The 19,082-nt window shown below is 46.0% G+C and overlaps 2 protein-coding genes across 5 annotated transcripts; one reads left to right on the forward strand and one right to left on the reverse strand.

Moving 5' to 3' along the window:
• The first annotated feature begins 167 nt into the window (after positions 1-167).
• On the forward strand, positions 168-9,230 carry LOC147013743 (uncharacterized). 4 transcript variants are annotated; one of them, XM_085850918.1, is made up of 4 exons: positions 170-341; positions 1,917-1,989; positions 6,158-6,338; positions 7,894-9,230. In XM_085850918.1, exons 2-4 carry the CDS (start codon positions 1,971-1,973, stop codon positions 8,081-8,083), a joined length of 390 nt encoding a protein of 129 aa, XP_085707044.1. In that variant the 5' UTR covers positions 170-341; positions 1,917-1,970; the 3' UTR covers positions 8,084-9,230. The 4 variants fall into 4 exon arrangements, with proteins under 4 accessions (XP_085707042.1, XP_085707044.1, XP_085707043.1 ...); XM_085850917.1 differs by having other exon boundaries at positions 174-419; XM_085850919.1 differs by lacking the exon at positions 170-341 and adding an exon at positions 1,687-1,812.
• BCDIN3D (BCDIN3 domain containing RNA methyltransferase) lies at positions 8,207-18,019 on the reverse strand. Its single transcript, XM_085850915.1, has 3 exons — positions 17,772-18,019; positions 15,758-15,895; positions 8,207-15,406 (listed from the first exon to the last, which is right to left on the reverse strand). Exons 1-3 carry the CDS (start codon positions 17,973-17,975, stop codon positions 14,966-14,968), a joined length of 783 nt encoding a protein of 260 aa, XP_085707041.1. The 5' UTR covers positions 17,976-18,019; the 3' UTR covers positions 8,207-14,965.
• Between the last annotated feature and the right edge of the window lie 1,063 nt (positions 18,020-19,082).

Consider the following 19,082-nt stretch of genomic DNA (forward strand, 5'->3'; position numbering starts at 1 on the left):
ACTAGCAATGAACGAAACATGGTGAGTTAGAAGGGTTTTTCTTCTTCATTTTTGCTCCAGTCTCGGCTCAAGCGTGCGTTAAACGCAAACAATTTTTTTTTTTATCTCCCGAACAGTCATTGGGACCGGTAGGGGGCATGCATTGCAAAGCAATTTCCACTCTTGTTTGTCTGGTGCTGTGATGAAGGGTCACGGTGGATAGTGGGGTTGGTCTGAGTCTGACTGGATGAAGGGCGAGCGATGCTGACGTCAGCAACGATTTTTGTCTGCACTCCCCATGGCGATGGCAATGGCCTTGTCTGTCGTGAATTCCAGTGCCCGTTCGGCTAACAAGTATCGAGGTACGTGACCGTCCACGACATCAACCACGAGGTCGTCCTGGAGCACGTCCTCAAGTGTGTCTCTGACCTCGCAGAAGTGTGAGAGTTTCTTGAGCTCAGCAATAGATTTGGATGGAAGTTAACTGTCCTGTTGTCTGGCGGCTCGTATAATAAGTACTGTAATTGAAACGTTGGACAATGACCGACTGTGTTGCGTTGTAGTTATCCAATCGCCCTTTCATGGGTTACGAATACTGTACAGTACTTCAGTTCCCTGGTCGATCCGGGCATGGCCAAATTGTTGAACAACGTCGATGTCTCGACACCACGTGACCACATACTGACAGAAGGACTGCTTTCATCCGTTTTCTCATCTGAGGTATACCATTCGCTTTGAAGTTGTACATCAAACGCTCAGCATACGTGTTCCACTCGCTTGCATTCATCTGAATTCATTCATCGATGCGGCCGTATGACATCATTATGGAGTCTGCACACAATTATATTATATTAATACGCGAAGCCATATTTTGTTGACGTTTCTCCTCCGTAACTGCCGGACAGATTTGTCGCCACTTTCGGCATGCGGGTTCTCTGTGGTCGAATGAACATCATGGGCTATGTGGGATCGCGCCACACGGACAGGTTTGGGAATTTTTGGCGATTTTCTAATTTTTACATTCGTTTGCATGGCGACGTGTGACGTCACCGCTGAAAGGCGTAATGACGTCATAGCATCATCGGCCATTCGCTGACGTCATTACGTCCGTCGTCGACAGACCGTCACCGCTGAAAGGCGTAATGACATCATCGGTCATTCGCTGACGTCATTACGTCCGTCGTCGACCGACACTCACCGCTGAGAGACGTAATGCCGTCATGGCATCATCGGTCATTCGTGACGTCATTACGTCCGTCGTCGACAGACAGTCACCGCTGAGAGACGTCATGCCACTCCGAGAAAACAGCGTCCGCAATGTAAAACCCTCTTCTGCACGAGCTGATTACCTCAGGTGAATTTGACACAAAAAATGTAACAAGAAACATTGTTTATAAAGAAATTCGATTAATCACATTATGAACACTGAATGTAATGACGTCATAACGAACCCCGGCGCGGGTTTGGCTCGTGGGAATAAATCTGAGAATGCCATAAACTGTGTGGGTGCCACCGAGGATTAAAGGTTTCTCCGAAAGATTATCCTCGTCGCCATCCGCATGTATTGTATTTTTTTATTTTAAGGAACACCAATTTCAGTCGATTCGGCTTTTATTCACCAACGAAAGTAAAATATTTTATTCAACGTGAAAATACAGCGGTTGGAAGTGACGTAATTCACACTTCCGGTTGTTATAAACTACAAAGGACGATACAAAACGTCACGACGCTACGGCTCTCGCCGTGGAAGAGGTCAGACGTACGATGGAACTGTCCTTGTACAGTGAATAATAACCTAGGCGGTATAGTCCGCGACAGTGATTTCACTTTATGGTGAATGTTTATTTTGTCGTTTTCGCCATATTTACTCGTTCAAAATGTGTGCTTGACTTTTATTATGGGCTCGAGTTTGAGTACATTGAACTGTTTTTGACCAGGAAACGGCATGAGGTAAACGAGGTTTCCAGTCCACGCTCTTGAAACCGGAAGTGATGTCTTTCCGACCAACAGGTATTTCATATCCAACTTGACCAGGAATACTGTACAACGTACTTTTGTCTTTTTTTTAATGTTATTTTTTACGATATCGGATGTTTCTTTTATTTTTTTAGGAATATACGTTATTGGCTGCTTTTCCTCTCGTCATGATCATCGCTTCTCGAATTAAGCCTTTCACCCTTTTCCCCACACAGCGGTCCATTTGCCCGTGTTAAACGTGTGTAAAAAGGGGGGTATTTCGGACACGTTTGGAGAGTCATTTCCCTGGTTGTCTTGGTAACCGAACATCGTTAAAGTCTGAGAGACTCGGTAAATGGGTTTACCTGTTTGGTATCCCCAGGTGAACTCACGGCTCATGATGCTGGAAACACGTATCGCCCTTTGTCTGTAAATAATGTCCTCAAATGTAATTCATGTAAAAGTTACACCGATCTATTTGTCCTGATTGTGTCCTCTGAGCCTTGATAAGTGGAAAAAAGCTCAAATGAGCTGAGATTCTCGTCCTCTTAATGATGACGTCATAAAAACGAATATGACGTCATTGTGATGTATCAGGTTGGCGATAAATAATTATCTGTGCTAATGCCCGGCCTGATTTCCCGCAAACAAAATTCAAACAGCTTGCCTAGTTTCGGAGATAATGGTATAGGCGATTTCCATTAGCGGTGATATTATGACGTCAACTTTTTTTTCTAGGAAGAATTTCCAAAATCGGAGATGGTTACTGCCTGCGCGTGGGCTTTCTGCATATACATGGCAAGTTTCACGAAGATCCGATGAAAACTCTGGGTTGTGAAACAAAAAATAGGAATGACGTCATAAAAATTGATATGAAGTCATGGTAACATATTGTTGCGGTATTCGCGCCCGCCGGCGTGCTGACGGCCACGTAACTCGAATCGCGGCACGTCGCCCACCGGACGGACAATCCAGTCGTGACCCTCTCGGACTAACGCCGGGAACCAGTCACGGGTGGACCTTTCGGTCTCACCGCGATCGAGCCAATCAGCCCCCGCGTGGGATAGGGTTGCTCGCCAAATTCGACCTACCTAAGTACCCACGCGGAGGGTAGACCGGGCGATCGCACCTCGCCGCAGGTCGACTTCGGACACGGGCCACTTAAGCGACCCGTTCCGTACCATCAGAATAACCGAGCGGTGTTATCGTCGACCTCGACGGTTCGATTAATTATCGGGCGTATTCAGCCCACTACCAACCCTTTACGTGAAGCAAGATGAGGATTCAATGGGAGAAATGACGAAGCGAAGCGGGAAACAGTTCAACACAAAGCACATTTATTCGCGGCACACGGGAAGCACACATATTCAATTCCACCAAAAGCACACAAAAAAGAAAAACACAATATTACACAAAAAGCAAATATAAAAGCGAAAACACAATGCAGAGCTAATACCGACTACCGAGCACACGGCAACACTTATACAATTCTACTTCACAGACGGCGCCGACAACACATACCCAAAACCAAGGAAAAGAAATACCCTCAAGGATGAGGCGGGCCTGAGGCCGAGACCGGGTCGCGCCTACCCGTCTGGTGATGAGACGCGGAGCGGCGATGGCGCCCCAACCCCGCGGGCCTCGCGGGCAGTGTCTGGTAGGGGGTGGGAAAGGGGCCCCCTTGGTCGCACTATCTCAGCGCGGGGGGAAACAGGAGGGGGTTGCTGATGCTCGGGGTATGGAGGATCTTTATTATCCCGCGACGAGCGTCTCCACCTCGGCCAGGTCGCGCTGTCGGCCTCCCTCGGGTGCAGCTTCCTGCACGACGCGAGCACCCCCTCGTCTGGTGTCGCCGCCTTTCCACAGCTCCGTCCCCTCCGTTCCGACTCCAACGCACACGACGAGCAGCTCCACCGCCCGCGAAGTCTTGACTCTCTGTTTCCGACTCTCCTACTCTCCTACTCTCCGCCTCTCGACTCTCCTACTCTCTTACTCTCCGACTCTCCTCCTCTGGACTCCTCTACTCTCCGCCTCTCGACTCTCCGACCCTTCTCTGACTGACGAACACGGTCCTTTTATCCCCCCGTAGCTTCGCCTTTGACCCCCTCCCTTTGACCTTTCACCTCGCTCCCCATTGGCCCGAGAAAAAGTGGGCGTGAAGGCTTTTTGATCCATAAATTTGCATATATCGATCGCCCTGGGGGCGGGGCCACCCGCCCCTCGCTCACCGATTGGACGGCAAAAAGTGGGCGTGTGTCGTTTTTGATCCGTTTTTGAAGCACAAAATCCGTGATTTTGTACACGCTGTTCGGCGCGCGCCCTGCACGAGTCCAACACCGGTACCCACAGCGGGGCAAGAACGGTGGCGATGCGACGGTTGCGAGGTGTGACGGGAAGGTCGTGGCGGTTGTGGTGAAGCGGCGTTGTGGTTGGTGGTTGATGTTGTGACTGGTGGTGGTAACAATGGCGGTTGGTCCAAATTAAAGATAGTAAAAGAAAAACGGCTATCCTGAAGAGTCGCAGCACGCATAAATGACATGTATTCCCACTAGACAACGGGTTTGGGCCTAACTACACATGTACTTACCGAGATACCTCACCTAAGGGACCTGAATGGTGGTTTGCGAATTTGGTAACCACAACACTATCATATATGTGCGGTAATTCATCTCTAATGCCCTGTTCGATTCCCGCAACCAGAATTCAAAAGGCTTGCCTCGTTTCGGAGATAATTTTTGAGGCGATTTCCATTAGCGGAGATATTTTGACATCATAACTTTTTTTTCTCGGAGGAATTTTCAAAATCGGAGATGGTTACCGTCTGCGCAGGGAATTTTTACATATATATGCCGAGTTTCAGGAAGTTTCGATGAAAACTGTGGGCTGTGTAACAAAAAAGTCCGCAAGAAGAAGATGAAGAACAACAACGTGAGTAAGACTTAGAGATCCTCCACGAGGATCTAAAAAGAAGAAGGAGTTACCTGCCCACACTCATCCACATGTCGATCTCGCCGCTTGTTCTGTTCCCGATGATGTTTATTTGTCGTTTATCGAGCAAGGCTTCGTACTGTGAGTCAAACCCTCTTGAGAAGGCTGGAATTTTAAAGTTTAGCATTCTTCTTCTTCGTTCGTATGAAGCATCATTGGCTGAGGACGTGACTGTGCCACTGATGCAGTGCCCTCTGCTGGTTGGGGCAGGAATTTGTAATTTGTTCAGGGTGCCAGCGACAGCTCGCCGACTCTTCGCGAAGGACACTGGGATCGTTGACGTCCACAAACGAACGCCGGGAGATGGGGACAGCCGTTTAACGTCCATCCGACGGATGACACGCACATTGATGAATCGTCCTACCTGTGAAACACCAGGATGACAGCTTATAGCCGAGTCGAGATTCAAACCCAGGCGAGACTGCTTGGAGGGGAGTGTGCGTACCTCTCGGCCATCCTTTCGGACCACTTTGGCATAAAAAAAGTATTTCTTCCATGAAGGTGGAAGCTCAGTTCCCTTGGTGCAGTTTTGTCTTTCTTTGAATTAATGTGCCACCAGGTGTGCTCCAATTCACCTCCACCTTTGGACTTCAGGATGTTTATTATCCTAATTTTCATTAATATTTGTGAGATCTGTTATAGTTACGAGGGAGTCAAAAAGTTTCCCTGTGACCATGAAACGAACTCGACACGTGTAGTTTACAGCCAGCGTCACACATTGTTGCCAGTGGTGGGCAAGTTCTCCAATTCCAATAGGAAAACTAGGAGGGTATTCGGTAGAGCGCATACCTCCGCTCCGTAATGCCCGAACCACGAGAACATATCGCGCCCAATACATTTTTGAGATATCGTGCAATATATGAGTTTTTTGCACTCAATGGTGAAGAATCATTTAATGATCAGATCCGAATCTGGATATTCACCAAAATTGAATCAATTCCTTCTTGTCACACACCCAACGTGCCCACCAAGTTTCGTCCGAATCCAGTCCACAACTTTTTGAGATATCCTGCCCACAGACAGACAAACAAACAAACAGACAAAAATGGGTGAAAACATAGCCTCCTTCACCTCCGGTGGTGGAGGTAATAAGTTTTTGGTTCAAACATTTTAGCGGAAAATGCTTTCAGACACTCCTTGTACTCCACATTGTTTGGTCGTCATTTTCATGTTTGACATAAGCAACCCTGGTATTATGACGTGATTTGTCAGACAAACCACCCCTCCCCCACAGTGCTCCTGCTCTGGCGGCGTTCGTACGGGCAGCCATGCAAACAGGCCCGGCGCAAAGCCTCGGGAGAGACGAAGCACGAGAGGGAAATCCGCGATGCACGCCGCTCTTCCTTGCGTGATGATCCGGCGTACACACCTCAACAACAACCACGACACGGGATGCGTTACATCGCCTGGGCTTGGTAAGACGAGACGGCAAGATGTCGTCCATGTGGAAGGTTAAAATACAACTTTGAAGGTAGACTACACAGGGAGGGTCCTATTTTTACCTCAAATTCTGACTATGTGCTTTAAATGTACAACCGTTTTACAAATCGGATATATTAAATGTGGTTCTTTCATAAGAGATAAGAAACTGAAAACTTATCACTGAAGGAAGCAGAATTTCCTTGTTGGGAAGCAGAATGCTTCCTGCATTGCACGAATTAAACTTTGTGTTTGAACCCCACAAACCACAACCACCATTCTGTTATGAGTGTGCAGATCATGCTTTCCTTGATTCGGTGAAAAGGATTTTCACACGGGAGAAGGATCTGGGGGTGGTATTAGATACGGGAGGTAAGCAGGCAGCACGGTGCCAGGAAGCTTTCAGAAAAGCAAATAGGCTTTTAGGTTGTATTTGGAGGGGGATCAATTACAAATCAGAAGAGGTGGTGTTAACATTGCACAGAGATTTAGTGAGGACCACATCTAGAATAATGTGTGAAGTTTTGGCCACCACAACTCTGTAAAGACATAGATGCCATAGAGAGGGTTCAGCGCCGGACTACTAGATTGGTTCCCGGCCTAGCTAGACTCAGTTACGAGGTGATATGATAGAGATGTTTAATATAATGAAGGGTATAGACAAAATGTAGAATTATTCAGCAGAGGAAACAATGACAGGACCAGGGGCCATAGCTTGAGAGTAAAGACGGTAGTAACGGAGGGAATTTTACTCAGAGAGTAGTTGATGTATGGAATGGTTTCCCTGGAAAGGTAGTGGCAGCAGAAACATAGATAAGTTTAAATTAGAATTGGATAGATACCTGGAAGTTATGGAGATAGATGGGTGTGGGGATGTTGGCAGGACTTGTCGGTAGTTCGAGTATGGATGGGTGAGGGTAACTGGTGTTTGTGTAGTGTAGGCAAGTCTTGCGTGCCGACAAGAGTGGCCTTCTCCTGTGCCAAAGCTCCTTTTTATTCCTTGTCGTTATTCATTGACAGTGGGCAAGCTGTTCTGTTTCTACAAATGCATACATACAATCTATATAAATATTTTCAAGTGTTTGTTTGTGCAGTTGTATGCTATTCTTTCATGGCCAAACCATTGTACCTGGAGGCCCCAAATTTTGGGTGTAGAAACTTCAGAATCTGAGCAAGGTTTTAAACTACCACACATTGGCCTTGACATCCATTTTGAGGTCATCAAAGGTCGCTATAAAGTGTATATTGGAATGTGGGGTGAGGTAGTGCTGCCGCCGGCCCACGGGCCAAGGTAACCACCACGAGGCCAATAACTCCAAAGTTTTTCAATGTCCAACACATCTTGAAACCCCCGCCAGGAAAAGCTCACCCAGCCAGGCAGCACTGGGTATCTCACCCTTGGGCAGCCCCTGGTAGTATCCCATAATGTATACACACAATATCCCTCTGTGCTTCAAGTAAAAATGAAATATGCAAGTTTCTTGTAATGAAGATGAAAACCAAATCAAATTGATTCTTGGCCCCCTTGTCCTGCCTCCCACGGTGACATAGGGCATTCGGTCTTCCCACTGCCGTTGCTACGTTCCTGTTCACGAAGTACTGTGTCGAGAAGAGGAGGGTGGCCAACATGCGTTCACGCCGTCACATGCGCGATGCGACCGAAGGTGAATATGAGAGCCCTCGCTATGGAAAAGTGGTTGAGGGAAGAGTTGTTGAAGATGCGGTGACATCTCAAACTTAGTCATGCTCTTAATGACTCATGATTTAAGGGACATGTGGAAAATGCTGAACAAAACAGCTTTTTGATTTGTGACCTTCAGGAAGCTGCTGTTAATGGACTCTGTTTAAAAAAAAAAGAAAGAAAAAAAAATGTTGTTATGACTCTTTAGTGCATGTGGCCATGCCATGTAAACTGAAATAAAATAGGAAGACTTGAGCAGCTCGTTGGGGTGAAGAGAGGGGGTTGTTCCAATTGAGTCGTCTCTGCCACGACCCCCACTCCACCACACCCCAAAGGTGTTCATGACGAAGGTTAAAACTGCCAATGAACCGCATGGAGGTGCAATGTCCAGTGTCGTGTTCACATCATTGCTGGGAATGCAGCTGATGCAGCACTCCCTCGAGGTTGGGGAAGGTATTTCTGGACTATGGCCTCGATATCGATATAAGCTTGTCTATTCTTTGTGGAAAAACACTGTGTGATCTTCTCTGTCCACCAATTAATGCTACCAGGCGGTTATACCCAGCTTAAAGTCTGTCCGAGGGATAGGTGCCCTTCATGAGGCAATGCCCTACCTCCGAAAAAAACCACACGGACGGTTTAGTCGGGTGGGGAATCAAACCCAGCCTTGGAAGTGCGTTACCTCTGCACAATCATGTCTGGACTGCTCGAAGAAGCGGGAAGATCAAATGTCCGATGCACGCACAGTGTTGAAGTGTTAAAAGATGGAGGCCTCAACTTTCCATCAAGACACGGAGCTGGATAAAAGGCTTGGTTTTTAATCGTGATGAGAAGTGGGAACGGCACCTGATTTAAAGAACCAAGAGTTGATACACCTTGATAAAGGTATACCTTAACCTATTTCTCCCTTCGCTATCTCGTCATACCTATTCATCCTCTCCTTCATGGTACACAGCTACATTTGCTCGTACCTTTTCCCAAGGTACCTTTCACCCTCATTTGTGCTTTGCCAAACAAACAAGACAAGTTTTGAGCTGTATGTCGCATTACTCCTTTGATCTCAGTTTAATCCATGATTTATATTTTCAGGAAATAGCCAAGATTTTCCCACAATGCTTTTGGTTTTGTGACCAAGCAAGAGTTTTGCTTATGGTGTTTTCATGATGCACCAATAACGAACACACAATAAATACATTGTGAAAAATCAGTCATGCTGTCCTGATGTCTTTTGACAATTGTCGACATTCACATTATTCTTTAGCGATACCCTAACCAAGACCATCATAAGATAAGGACGCTCGCCGTCTCCGTTGATTGAAATTTTTATTTTTTATTGGGAGTGCCCTTTAACCCAACCTTCCATTTGAACCTCATTTCCTACTAGTGAGGTTTGTTAACAGCAAAATAGGTTGGTACCGTTACACGCCGGATAAAAGCACCAAATTTGGCATGCAGCTACCTATTATAATTACAGAAATTTCTGTCCGAGGAGCCACCGAAAATAATCGCCTCAAGGTCAAGGTCATGATTCCAGGTCATGATACAAGAGTAAGGAATCCACTATATCTCTGCAGCCGTTCGTTTTAGGCCATATAAATGTATTGCCAACAGATAGGAATGTGCCCCTAATCTATCAGGAAAAGACATTTAGAAGCCGCTATGATGACGTATGTGGTATTTATGATGTCATCACAGCCAATAATTGAAGCAAATACTTGAAGAATCTCCTCAGTTTGCTTCATCTGTCATAAAACTATAGGAAATTATTGTAAATATAGTTCAAACAGATGGAAACCATGTCCCAAAATCCACTTTTGAGTACGTTGTGACGCTCCTGAAGGATATGACGTCATAAACAGTGTAATGACGCTGCGTACACTGGGTATTACGATGTCCTCATGATGCATCACAGAAAATGGAGACGACCATTTCTGGGCTACATCTACCTATTGTAGATGAATGTCAGAACTGGTTGACTAGAGCTTCTGCGATGCTGCACAACAGAACATTCTCTGTAGCCCTACTTCTACGGAACATGTCGTCCATGGCGTCATTTGGAAAATGACATTATCAGTTACAAACAAGAGTCGAGAAATGATATTTGCTTCAAGTGAAAATCAAGTCAGGGGATTAGTATCCGGTACTCACAATTACTTTCCACACTGACACCGGCAAAGTGGCGTACACTTAAAGGAGGCACCGACACACTTGCAAACACGACACTGCTTCTTGCAGCTGCACTTTCTCAGCAGTCTACAGGTGGCGGAAACTGCAGGTTACGTGATCCAGATGGGCTGCCAAGAACTATCTTCTGCGGTCCAACCAAACCCATTCGGCATGACATCACGTCGTTTTGGTTCATTGCTGGTAACCCAGATACTCAACTGATACGATGCCCTCTTGAAATGTTGATACAGCGCATCCTGAAATAATATGGAGGGAATACACAGGAATGTTTTCTGGAGTAATCGTAAATGTGGAATAATTTTCGTGAATATAGCAGAGCTCGAAATCGGCATCGCTACTTACCTGTGTTGGTGGTAGACGGTTCAAACTCTTGATTGTCTTCTGACAGAACAGGTTCTTTCTGGTTTTGTTGACTGAGTTGGAGTTGCCAGAATTATCATATAGCCGCACGACAAACTTCTCAAACGTCTTAAACTCGTGAGAATCACGATCAGCAATGACGAATGGATTTTCCGCCAGATGTACGAAGGCGTCCGCGACTTCTGGAGATTCTAACCATGCCTGTCACGCAGTTGCTTTCCCTTTATTCATGAATGTAGAGGTTGTGTCACAACCTGTAAACGCATGAAAGACGGGTAGCGCTCGCGATCTTGCTTCGCCGATGCGGTGATATAAATCGCTGATATGATAAGTTCGGAAGTTCCTTCCAAAACCAAAACCAACCCATATGTCAGCGTCAGTTGTGACACAGTAGTTAATGTTACTGTGTCACAACTACCGTTGTTTCAGTCGTTTATCGTTTACTTTCCACACAGCACTGCTGATTTTCCAGATGGAACATTGCAGGGCATGCTTCCGATCTCCCTGAACTGCATCACATTTTCCAGGAATTTCCGATACGTCTCCTCAACACTTTCAACACCTGCAACTGGGCAGTTGGTGGGACATTTCAGTGGATCCAACGTCAAGATTTGGCATATGACGCATTTACTCCAGTCCAGCTCTGTTTCAACTGCATCCTGCTCCTGGGTCTGAAATTGATAAAAATGCATAGTATCCCCAGAATATTCTGAATAGTGTTCAGTGATGATCGTAAAATAGGGCAGACTAGCTTATCCGAATCAGCGAGCACGTCAGGCACTGCCATCACGGTATCTATTGGTGTAATGGCACCAGTTTGCGTGGTTTCTTTTCGATTGTTTACAGCATGAATAATTCATGGCCCTCATGTTAATGCTCGGGAACATTGTTTGTTTACTTTTTTAACGATGGAATGAAGTTGAAAATTTGCTGAAAAAGGGTCCAATAAACCTGGGCTGCCCGTCAATACACAAGATTCATATTCTTTACGATGATGTTCGGCTGTCTCGACCTGTTTGTCTTAGCTCTGTCCAAGATGCACTCTGCTTCCATCTGAACAACAGCAAATCTCTGAAAATCAACTTATCCTAGTTAGGGGTTTTACTTGAAGAATCCAGATGCAGGCATACGTATTTATTATTATTTTTTTTTATATACCTTGTTGAGGCTCGTATGAGAGCTAACACACAACTCACAGCAGGGGGGCATGAGACAAGAGGGGCGGGAGTGGAAGGGAGGGTTCTAAACGGTCCTTTTGAAGAGACATAGTGAGAGTGTGAGATTTGTCTGGATTGAAAGACATGTTCCACGTGTTGGACCAGTTTGTGATTTTATCCAGATCTGCAGTGAGCGAAGAAGCTGCTGCTTGCCAGTCTGAGGGATGACAGATGGTACGGCAGAGGGTGGAGTCGTCGGCAAAGAGAAATAGAGGATTTTCCAGAGTCAGAGAGATCATTGATGAAAACCGGAAAAAGAACGGGGCCCAGAACGCTACCTTGAGGAACTCCAGCCTGCACAGGAAGAGGGGATGAAAGAACTCCATTTAGGACCACACGTTGACTGCGACAGGAGAGGAAGTCTGCGAGCCATGAGTGGGGATGGCCTTGAATACCATGGGAAGAGAATTTGGTGAGTAGTGCAGGGTGCCAGACTGTGTCAAAAGCACGTGATATGTCCAGGGATATGGCTCGGATTTCCTGTCTGGCATTGAGGACCTCCATCCATTGATGGGAGAGCAGAAGCAGCATATCCAGGGTAGAGTGACCTGGTCTGAAACCAAATTGATGATTGGAAATCAAGCCATTGGAGAAGAGGAAGGATTTCATGTCTGAAGCGATGATGGATTCCATCACCTTGCTGATGATTGGGAGAAGGCTGATTGGTCTGTAGTTACAGGGATCTGTTTTTGCACCTTTTTATGCAGGGCAGTGATGTTAGCAGATATCCAAGCAGATGGCAGATGACCTTGGGCAAATGAGAGGGTGAATAGAACAGAGAGAGGGTGAGCAAGAGCAGAAGAGCAGGCTTTGAGGACACGTGGGCTGATGCCGTCTGGACCGGTTGCAGAATCTGACTCGAGGTTTGAAAGCAAGCTCTCCACCTTGTCAGAAGAAAAGGATACAGAGTCCAGGGACAGTGGGTGCAACTGGGTAAAGTGGGTGGAGAAAGTGATGGGTTTAGGACACAAGATTTAGCTGCAAACACCAAGTTTAGACATTCAGCTTTATCACGTGTGGTATCAGCAGTGCGGCCATTTGAGGTAAGGGAGGGGATGGAGGGGGAACATACACCAGAAACAGATTTGATTAGACGCCACTAGGATTTTGAGGAGGGAGAGAGGTTTGAGAGTTCAGACTTGAGATGAGAAAGATATTGTCTTCTGGCTCTCCTGAGGGTAGATACACACTTGTTCCGAGCTTTGTGGAAGGAACCGAGATTGCCCTCAGTTGGGTTTGCTTTCCATGAGGCAAAGGCAAGTTGCTTCAGGACAACTGCCTCGCCACAAGCTTCAGTAAACCAAGGGCGGGAGGAAGGGGAGGACAACTGAAGACGAGAGGGGATAAATCTGTGCATGAGGGAGAGCAAGTTTCTTTGAAAGAATTCCCAGGATGAGTTGATGTTTGAGAAAGTAGTGATAGGAGACCAGTTTGTAAGTTTGATGGCTGCTCGGAGACCCTGCCAGTCGGCTTGAGTGAAATGCCAGACTCGACGACGGTGAGGTGGTTCTCTGATAACAGCCAGAGAGACGTCCACTTTGACAAGGACGTGGTCAGAAGAACCGATTGGAGCGAAGGAAGAGCAGCAGATATTGTCAGGGAAATTTGTCAAAATCAGATCCAGAAGAGATGGAGTACCATTGTTTGAGATCCGAGTCGGGAAGTTGACCGATTGAGTCAGTCCTAATGAGTCGCAGAAAGCTTTTGCTGATGAAAAGCCAATATACGTATGTTATATTTTACCTTGCTCTTCATCAAAAATGATTCAGAAGCTTCATAAAAAAATTCCATAATGCAGTTTCAATGTGAGACATCCAAAATATTTACTGTGGAACTTCTGAAGCCGTTTCTCCAAAAGGGAAGTCTTTTTTTTTTTTTAAAGGAAATTGGTACATTTCTACATCAGACCAGTGAGGTTCTAAGCTTGGTATCCTTAATCCTACTCCCATCATCGACATCAATATGCCACGTCACCTGGTCTGGTGCATCTTGGATTGGACAACCAACCACCTATCTACCTACCTACCTGTTAAGATAGCCAAACTATTTATCAAGGAATGCAGATTTGATTCCTTCACCAGGCAAACTGGTCCAAAATAGTACTACTAGGTAGGCCTAGTAGCCTTGGTGGGTCTTGCGCTGCATTGATTTTTTTTTCCATGACCATGCATTTTTTTCAACTTGAGGGGGAGCACTCGGGAGAGTGCAAAACCTCCGCCGCCAATATTGCTGGGTCACTCAAGTGAACCTTATATCTTATTCATTAAATATGATGTCAACAGTGCTGAGAGTTATCGTTCTTTTCTCCAACATTTTTTTTGGGGGGGGGGGGTTGGAAATCACTTAAAACATGTAGAAATGCAAAAAAGAAATCGAAATTGTTTAAAAAAAAGTTGCAAAAAAAATTTTCTCTAACAATTTTTTTGGGGGGGGGGGGGTTGGAAATCACTTAAAACATGTAGAAATGCAAAAAAAAAAATGTTCTCAAACAATTTTTTTTGGGGGGGGACCAAGTCCAAAATTGAATGGCATGATCCTTGGACCATACCTAACCCCCCCACCAAGTTTCGTCGAAATCTGTCGAGGAGTTTTTCCGTAATACTGTTCACAAACAAACAAACAAACAAACAAACAAACAGAAAGGGGTGAAAACAGTAACCTCCGATCTTCGATGGCGGAGGTTAATAATGGAACCGACTTTAACAACATATTTTTATCGCAGTCTACGAGTACATCCCGGATTTTCCATCATAAACTTGCCTTTTAGCTTATATTACCTCATCGACGTTGCCTTCCATTATTGCCTTTGATGGGTTTCAGCGGACAAAATTCATTGGACTGCCTTGAAAATCGCGGTCAAAAGCACTCTGTGGACGTCATATTGACGATCATTGTTCGAGGAAACTACAGTCCTCCGCCGTGATTAGGAGCATTGGAAGGGTGTGGCCGGTAACGCCACACCCAAATATTATATTGGTGCTAATTAACGAATGAGCGAATTAATTAGATGGCTCCTCGGCCAGAATTCATTAGTACACCGCCTATTTTCTTTGTGAAAAAAATTACACTTTTATCCAGCGTATAACGGTAAAATTGTTTCGGCACCACACTATACCCTTTGCCGCGTGCCACCATCATCCCTTTGAACTCTGCACCCGTTCCTTTCCTCCACAGCGGTTCACCTTTCATCTTGGTCCTGTTCTTCCTCCTTCTTTGTGTTACACCCAAACAGCAGCATTGGCCGACCCCAAGTCGTATCCCCAAAACTCTTCACAAAACGCATCCCACATTCCTCACAGAGGAACGCCTTGACGTCGCATCGCGCTCGAGGACGCCCGAGCATTCCGGCCAAGGCGGGGGGTTCCACTTGCCCGAGCCTCCTCAGCCGTCGCCCGGCCGCTCGGTAGCACCGCCAAGGCTGAGGCTCAACGAGAATCCAGCGCGAGTTAGTGGACAGCCACGTGAGGAAGGCTTTTAGGCCGGCGTCCCCGTGGTGGAGGTGGATCCACATTGTGACCGAAAGGCACAAGGAGAGATCCAATGGACCTGGGCCTCGTCCCAGAGACCCCAAGAAGTCTTGCAGAACCACATCACGGTTAATGGGGTCTGTGATATCCATCTTTATAAGGAGGGGATACAGATGGAGCATAGTTCATTAAATCTCCCTGGATGGTTTCTCGGAGAACACATGATGATCCAATGATGGCAAAAAGTATAGGCCTATTCATTTGTTAAAGGGTGCAGAGGGCAGACGATAAAGTGAGTGGCATTCACAAGTCACCATTTAAAAATAATAACTTTGTTACACCACCATGCTTTGATCTATATGCAAAAATGGTGGAAATATTTAATTTCATATGCCATGCTCCCGACATTAACACTCCTCATCCCCTCATCTTCACTTCCCACTCCATCTTTTCCCCTATCCTAAACGTTCCAACCTGCTAGAGAGCATGCATGCCCTCCTCACCTGTTCATAGCGGATGTTTTGGGGATGTCGGTTAGTGCTCCTGGCTTGGGAAATCAGCCAGGGGTCGAGGTCAAGTCCCAGCAGGTGCACAGGTGGTGAATGGGTGCACACATGCTGGTAGAATGCCACAGCAAAGCCCTAAGCAAAGATGTGACAATTAAACCATCTTAATAAGTTAACTTAAAATTAACAAAAAACATTTTTTTATTTATTAAAAAAGAAGTTATTAAGAATAACGAAATATAACTGAAAAAAAACAAAAACAAAACCATTGAATTAACACCAGGTGGGTTGACTCAGCCTGTCATCCTTCCGAGGTCGACAAAATTAGTACCAGTGCACTGATAATAGGGGCATTGCATCAGCGGCACAGCTGCGCCCTCAGCCAATGATGCTACCTGCAGCTCTGTGCTGCATCCGAAGGAAGAGGAAGAGGCCATAATCACCGATTACTGGAGAAAAAAAATGCTGCCCTGGTGTAGTGTCAGAGATGGTGCTGCACCTTGCTGCGCACTTATTCACAGAGAATGTAATGCCAGAATCTCCAATCACGTGGATGTAAAAGCTCACAAGGTATCCAGATGGCTGAAAGGTGTGTGTGTGTGTGTGTGTGTGTGTGTGTGTGTGTGTGTGTGTGTGTGTGTGTGTGTGTGTGTGTGTGTGTGTGTGTGTGTGTGTGTGTGCGCGCGCGCGCGCGCGCGCTACGTCTGCACTGGTCATCATATTGGACAATGTACAGGACTTATCGTCGAGGTCTTGATCAAATTTCTTCTGAGCACTGTAATTTAACTTCACATCTGCAATCCCTTGTTTCAACGAACTGGCATTCCATTTACACGAGGCAGGAAAATTTGTCAAGTTAGCCAACACTAGAATCTCTTCTTTTGGAATGATACCATGGTGTCGTGAACGTCCTTAATCCAAATACAGATGAGATAGGACCACCTGTCGATCCCATCGGAAGAAGAGCATGCTCCGAGGCCAGGGTGGCATCATCGCCGGCTCGAACCTCAGAATGTCACTTGTATTTGGATTCATCTCGAAACGAGAAATAAAATACCCAGGAATGAGACGGCTCGGGTGAGTATCCTGCGACGTTATTGGAAATGTACATGGCAATGTGTCCACTGCGTACGGGACAGCAAGCCTACGTAATGACGTCAGAAATCCAGAACCTTAAGTTTACATTCACATCATGTTTATGTCGAATTGAAGAATGGCATGAAGAGTGCCCTTTAACGTAAAAGGTGACGATGTGTTTTTTTTTGTGTGCACACGGGGGGAAAGAGGAAGAAAACAAACGATGGAAAAATGGCAAGTGGACATTCTCATTTCTGATGAACCGAAGCAGTTTCTTGGCAAGAGACATGCTGCTGGACGGTTTGCCATCCCTCTCCCAGCGGTAGTTAGGGCAGGAATTTGTAATTTGGTCACATGGTGCTGTTCGTGAAGGACACCGTTGGATCTTTGACGTCCACCGACGAATTCCGGCACACAGGATGCGTAGTTTAACGTCCGTCTGATGGGACGGCACACGCATTGATGAATCGACCTGCCTGCGAACCACCGGCATGGCAGTTTATAGCTGGGTCGGGATTCAACCCCCTGGTTCGAGGTGAGTGCGCGTACCTCTCGGCTATCCTGGGGGGAAAGCATACAGGTGGGGGCATGGAGTGAGGACGTGTAAACATTCCACCATCTTGGGTACGTAATAAGTATACATGACCAAAATAATAGGCAAACCACTTTCACATGCCATTAACTCGTTTTGGAAAAACCTTGCTGCCTGATCCATTGCTCACCTGAGAATACATTGTGAGAGTTTATTCATTTTATAGAAACCATGTCAATGTGTAATAAGTGGCATTCTGAATCAGGAAACTCTTCCCCCTATCTTGTCCTCCCTCCCCCTCCCCCCCCATAAAAACTCGCTTTCACGTGTACTTTGTCCTCCCTCCCCACTCCTCCAATTTATATTTTGATGTTTTATGAAGAAAGAAAGGAAGGGCCTTACCCCGGAGTTACAACCCACGTCGAGAATCGCGAGGGAAGTCGTTGTTTTTGGAAACAGCTGGTCGAGTAAATTCGCCGGGATTAGAGACACACGTGCTTGTGCCGGGTTGAATGAGTAGTAACACCGGAAGTTACCGTACGGAGCTGCTCCGAGCTCGCTCGGAGTGGTCTCGCGCCCCGAGTCTTCGAGCTCGTCGTTTGCCATGTGACGTCACTCACCGCCGCCACCACACATCCTTCAGGTTCTTGTGATATACAGGATTATGGTTTTAGTTTTTTTTTAATCTATGTTTTTTTTTATATTTTCCACCAAAGTTTCTTATGTTTAATCAGAAAATGTGGTGAATTAATGCGATGACGCCGCTGGAGTTACCACGCGCCCGCCATGTCAATTTCGCACTCTTTAACAAAAAAAATAATTAATTTTGGACTGGCTCACGGACTTTTTTTTTTGGTTATGGTGACCAATATAACCCGAACCACTGTTATTATATATTTAATATAGGCTTCGCTTCAGAGAAAAAGGGAACGAATGCGAACGAACGGATATGAGCCACGTCGGTACTTGTTGAAGAGATTCCATGCGGTCAGCCTCAGATCCAATGAAGGTTTTCACGGAGACAGGAAACCCACACAACACATACGGCGCGTGCGCCCTCTATCGGTAAGTATCGGTACAACAACCAATCAAGACGCCCTCATGGTGATTCTTCTTCTTCCTCTTCTTCCGCTCAGCCTCTTCTTCTTCTTCTTCTAACACTTCTTCTTCTCCTCATCTTCCTCTATATACACCACGCACCCGAATGTGATCGAAATTGTTGATTATCCCATCGAGTGGAAATGAATTTAAATGGATTTCCCAGACTCCCTTCAGGAATTTTAGTGCTCCATGGTGATTGCTTGCTTACTTACTCTTACTGGACTTGATAAATGTCTTGGTCATGTTTGGCGGCATATGGAACCCCCTCGAATGGAAGTGCTTGGGATGACGTCACACGTAATTTAGGACCAACTGTAATTGTATAAAAAAACGCTTTTGGTGAAACATGATGCGTCGTTCCTCGGGAGCGATAAAGTATTCCTGTTTCGACGGAAAGCAAGTCATGTAAACGGCATTGATGGACGTGTCGTGTACTTTTCAATCGGTGCCAATTTGTTGGTACTTTTACATCATTAACTTTGTTCCATTTACTTGTCCAACCAATGGCGGTCGTGTGGGCGTGTCTTTTTATTTGGTTTTTAACCAATCATTTTTCCGCACACTACTATCAGCTCTCGGACCTCCCCCGCAGGGGACAAGCATTGAGGAAGA

Source organism: Eptatretus burgeri, chromosome 13 (genome assembly GCF_056783735.1).
Source record: "Eptatretus burgeri isolate ZD-2024b chromosome 13, Ebu_testis_v1, whole genome shotgun sequence".
In the NCBI taxonomy this organism is placed as follows: Eukaryota; Metazoa; Chordata; class Myxini; order Myxiniformes; family Myxinidae; genus Eptatretus; species Eptatretus burgeri.

Bases quoted from the DNA above. Each gene is read 5' to 3' on its own strand.
- LOC147013743 (XM_085850916.1), top strand. From the start codon at position 278: ATGGCGATGGCAATGGCCTTGTCTGTCGTGAATTCCAGTGCCCGTTCG. The intron at 342-6,157 runs GTACGTGACCGT...CCTCCCCCACAG, and splicing joins TTCGGCTAACAAGTATCGAG to TGCTCCTGCTCTGGCGGCGT. The intron at 6,339-7,893 runs GTAAGACGAGAC...ACGGTGACATAG, and splicing joins CGTTACATCGCCTGGGCTTG to GGCATTCGGTCTTCCCACTG.
- BCDIN3D (XM_085850915.1), bottom strand. From the start codon at position 17,975: ATGGCAAACGACGAGCTCGAAGACTCGGGGCGCGAGACCACTCCGAGC. The intron at 15,896-17,771 runs GTAAGGCCCTTC...ATCTTTGCTTAG, and splicing joins ACGTGGGTTGTAACTCCGGG to GGCTTTGCTGTGGCATTCTA. The intron at 15,407-15,757 runs GTGAGGAGGGCA...CTCCTTATAAAG, and splicing joins AAAACATCCGCTATGAACAG to ATGGATATCACAGACCCCAT.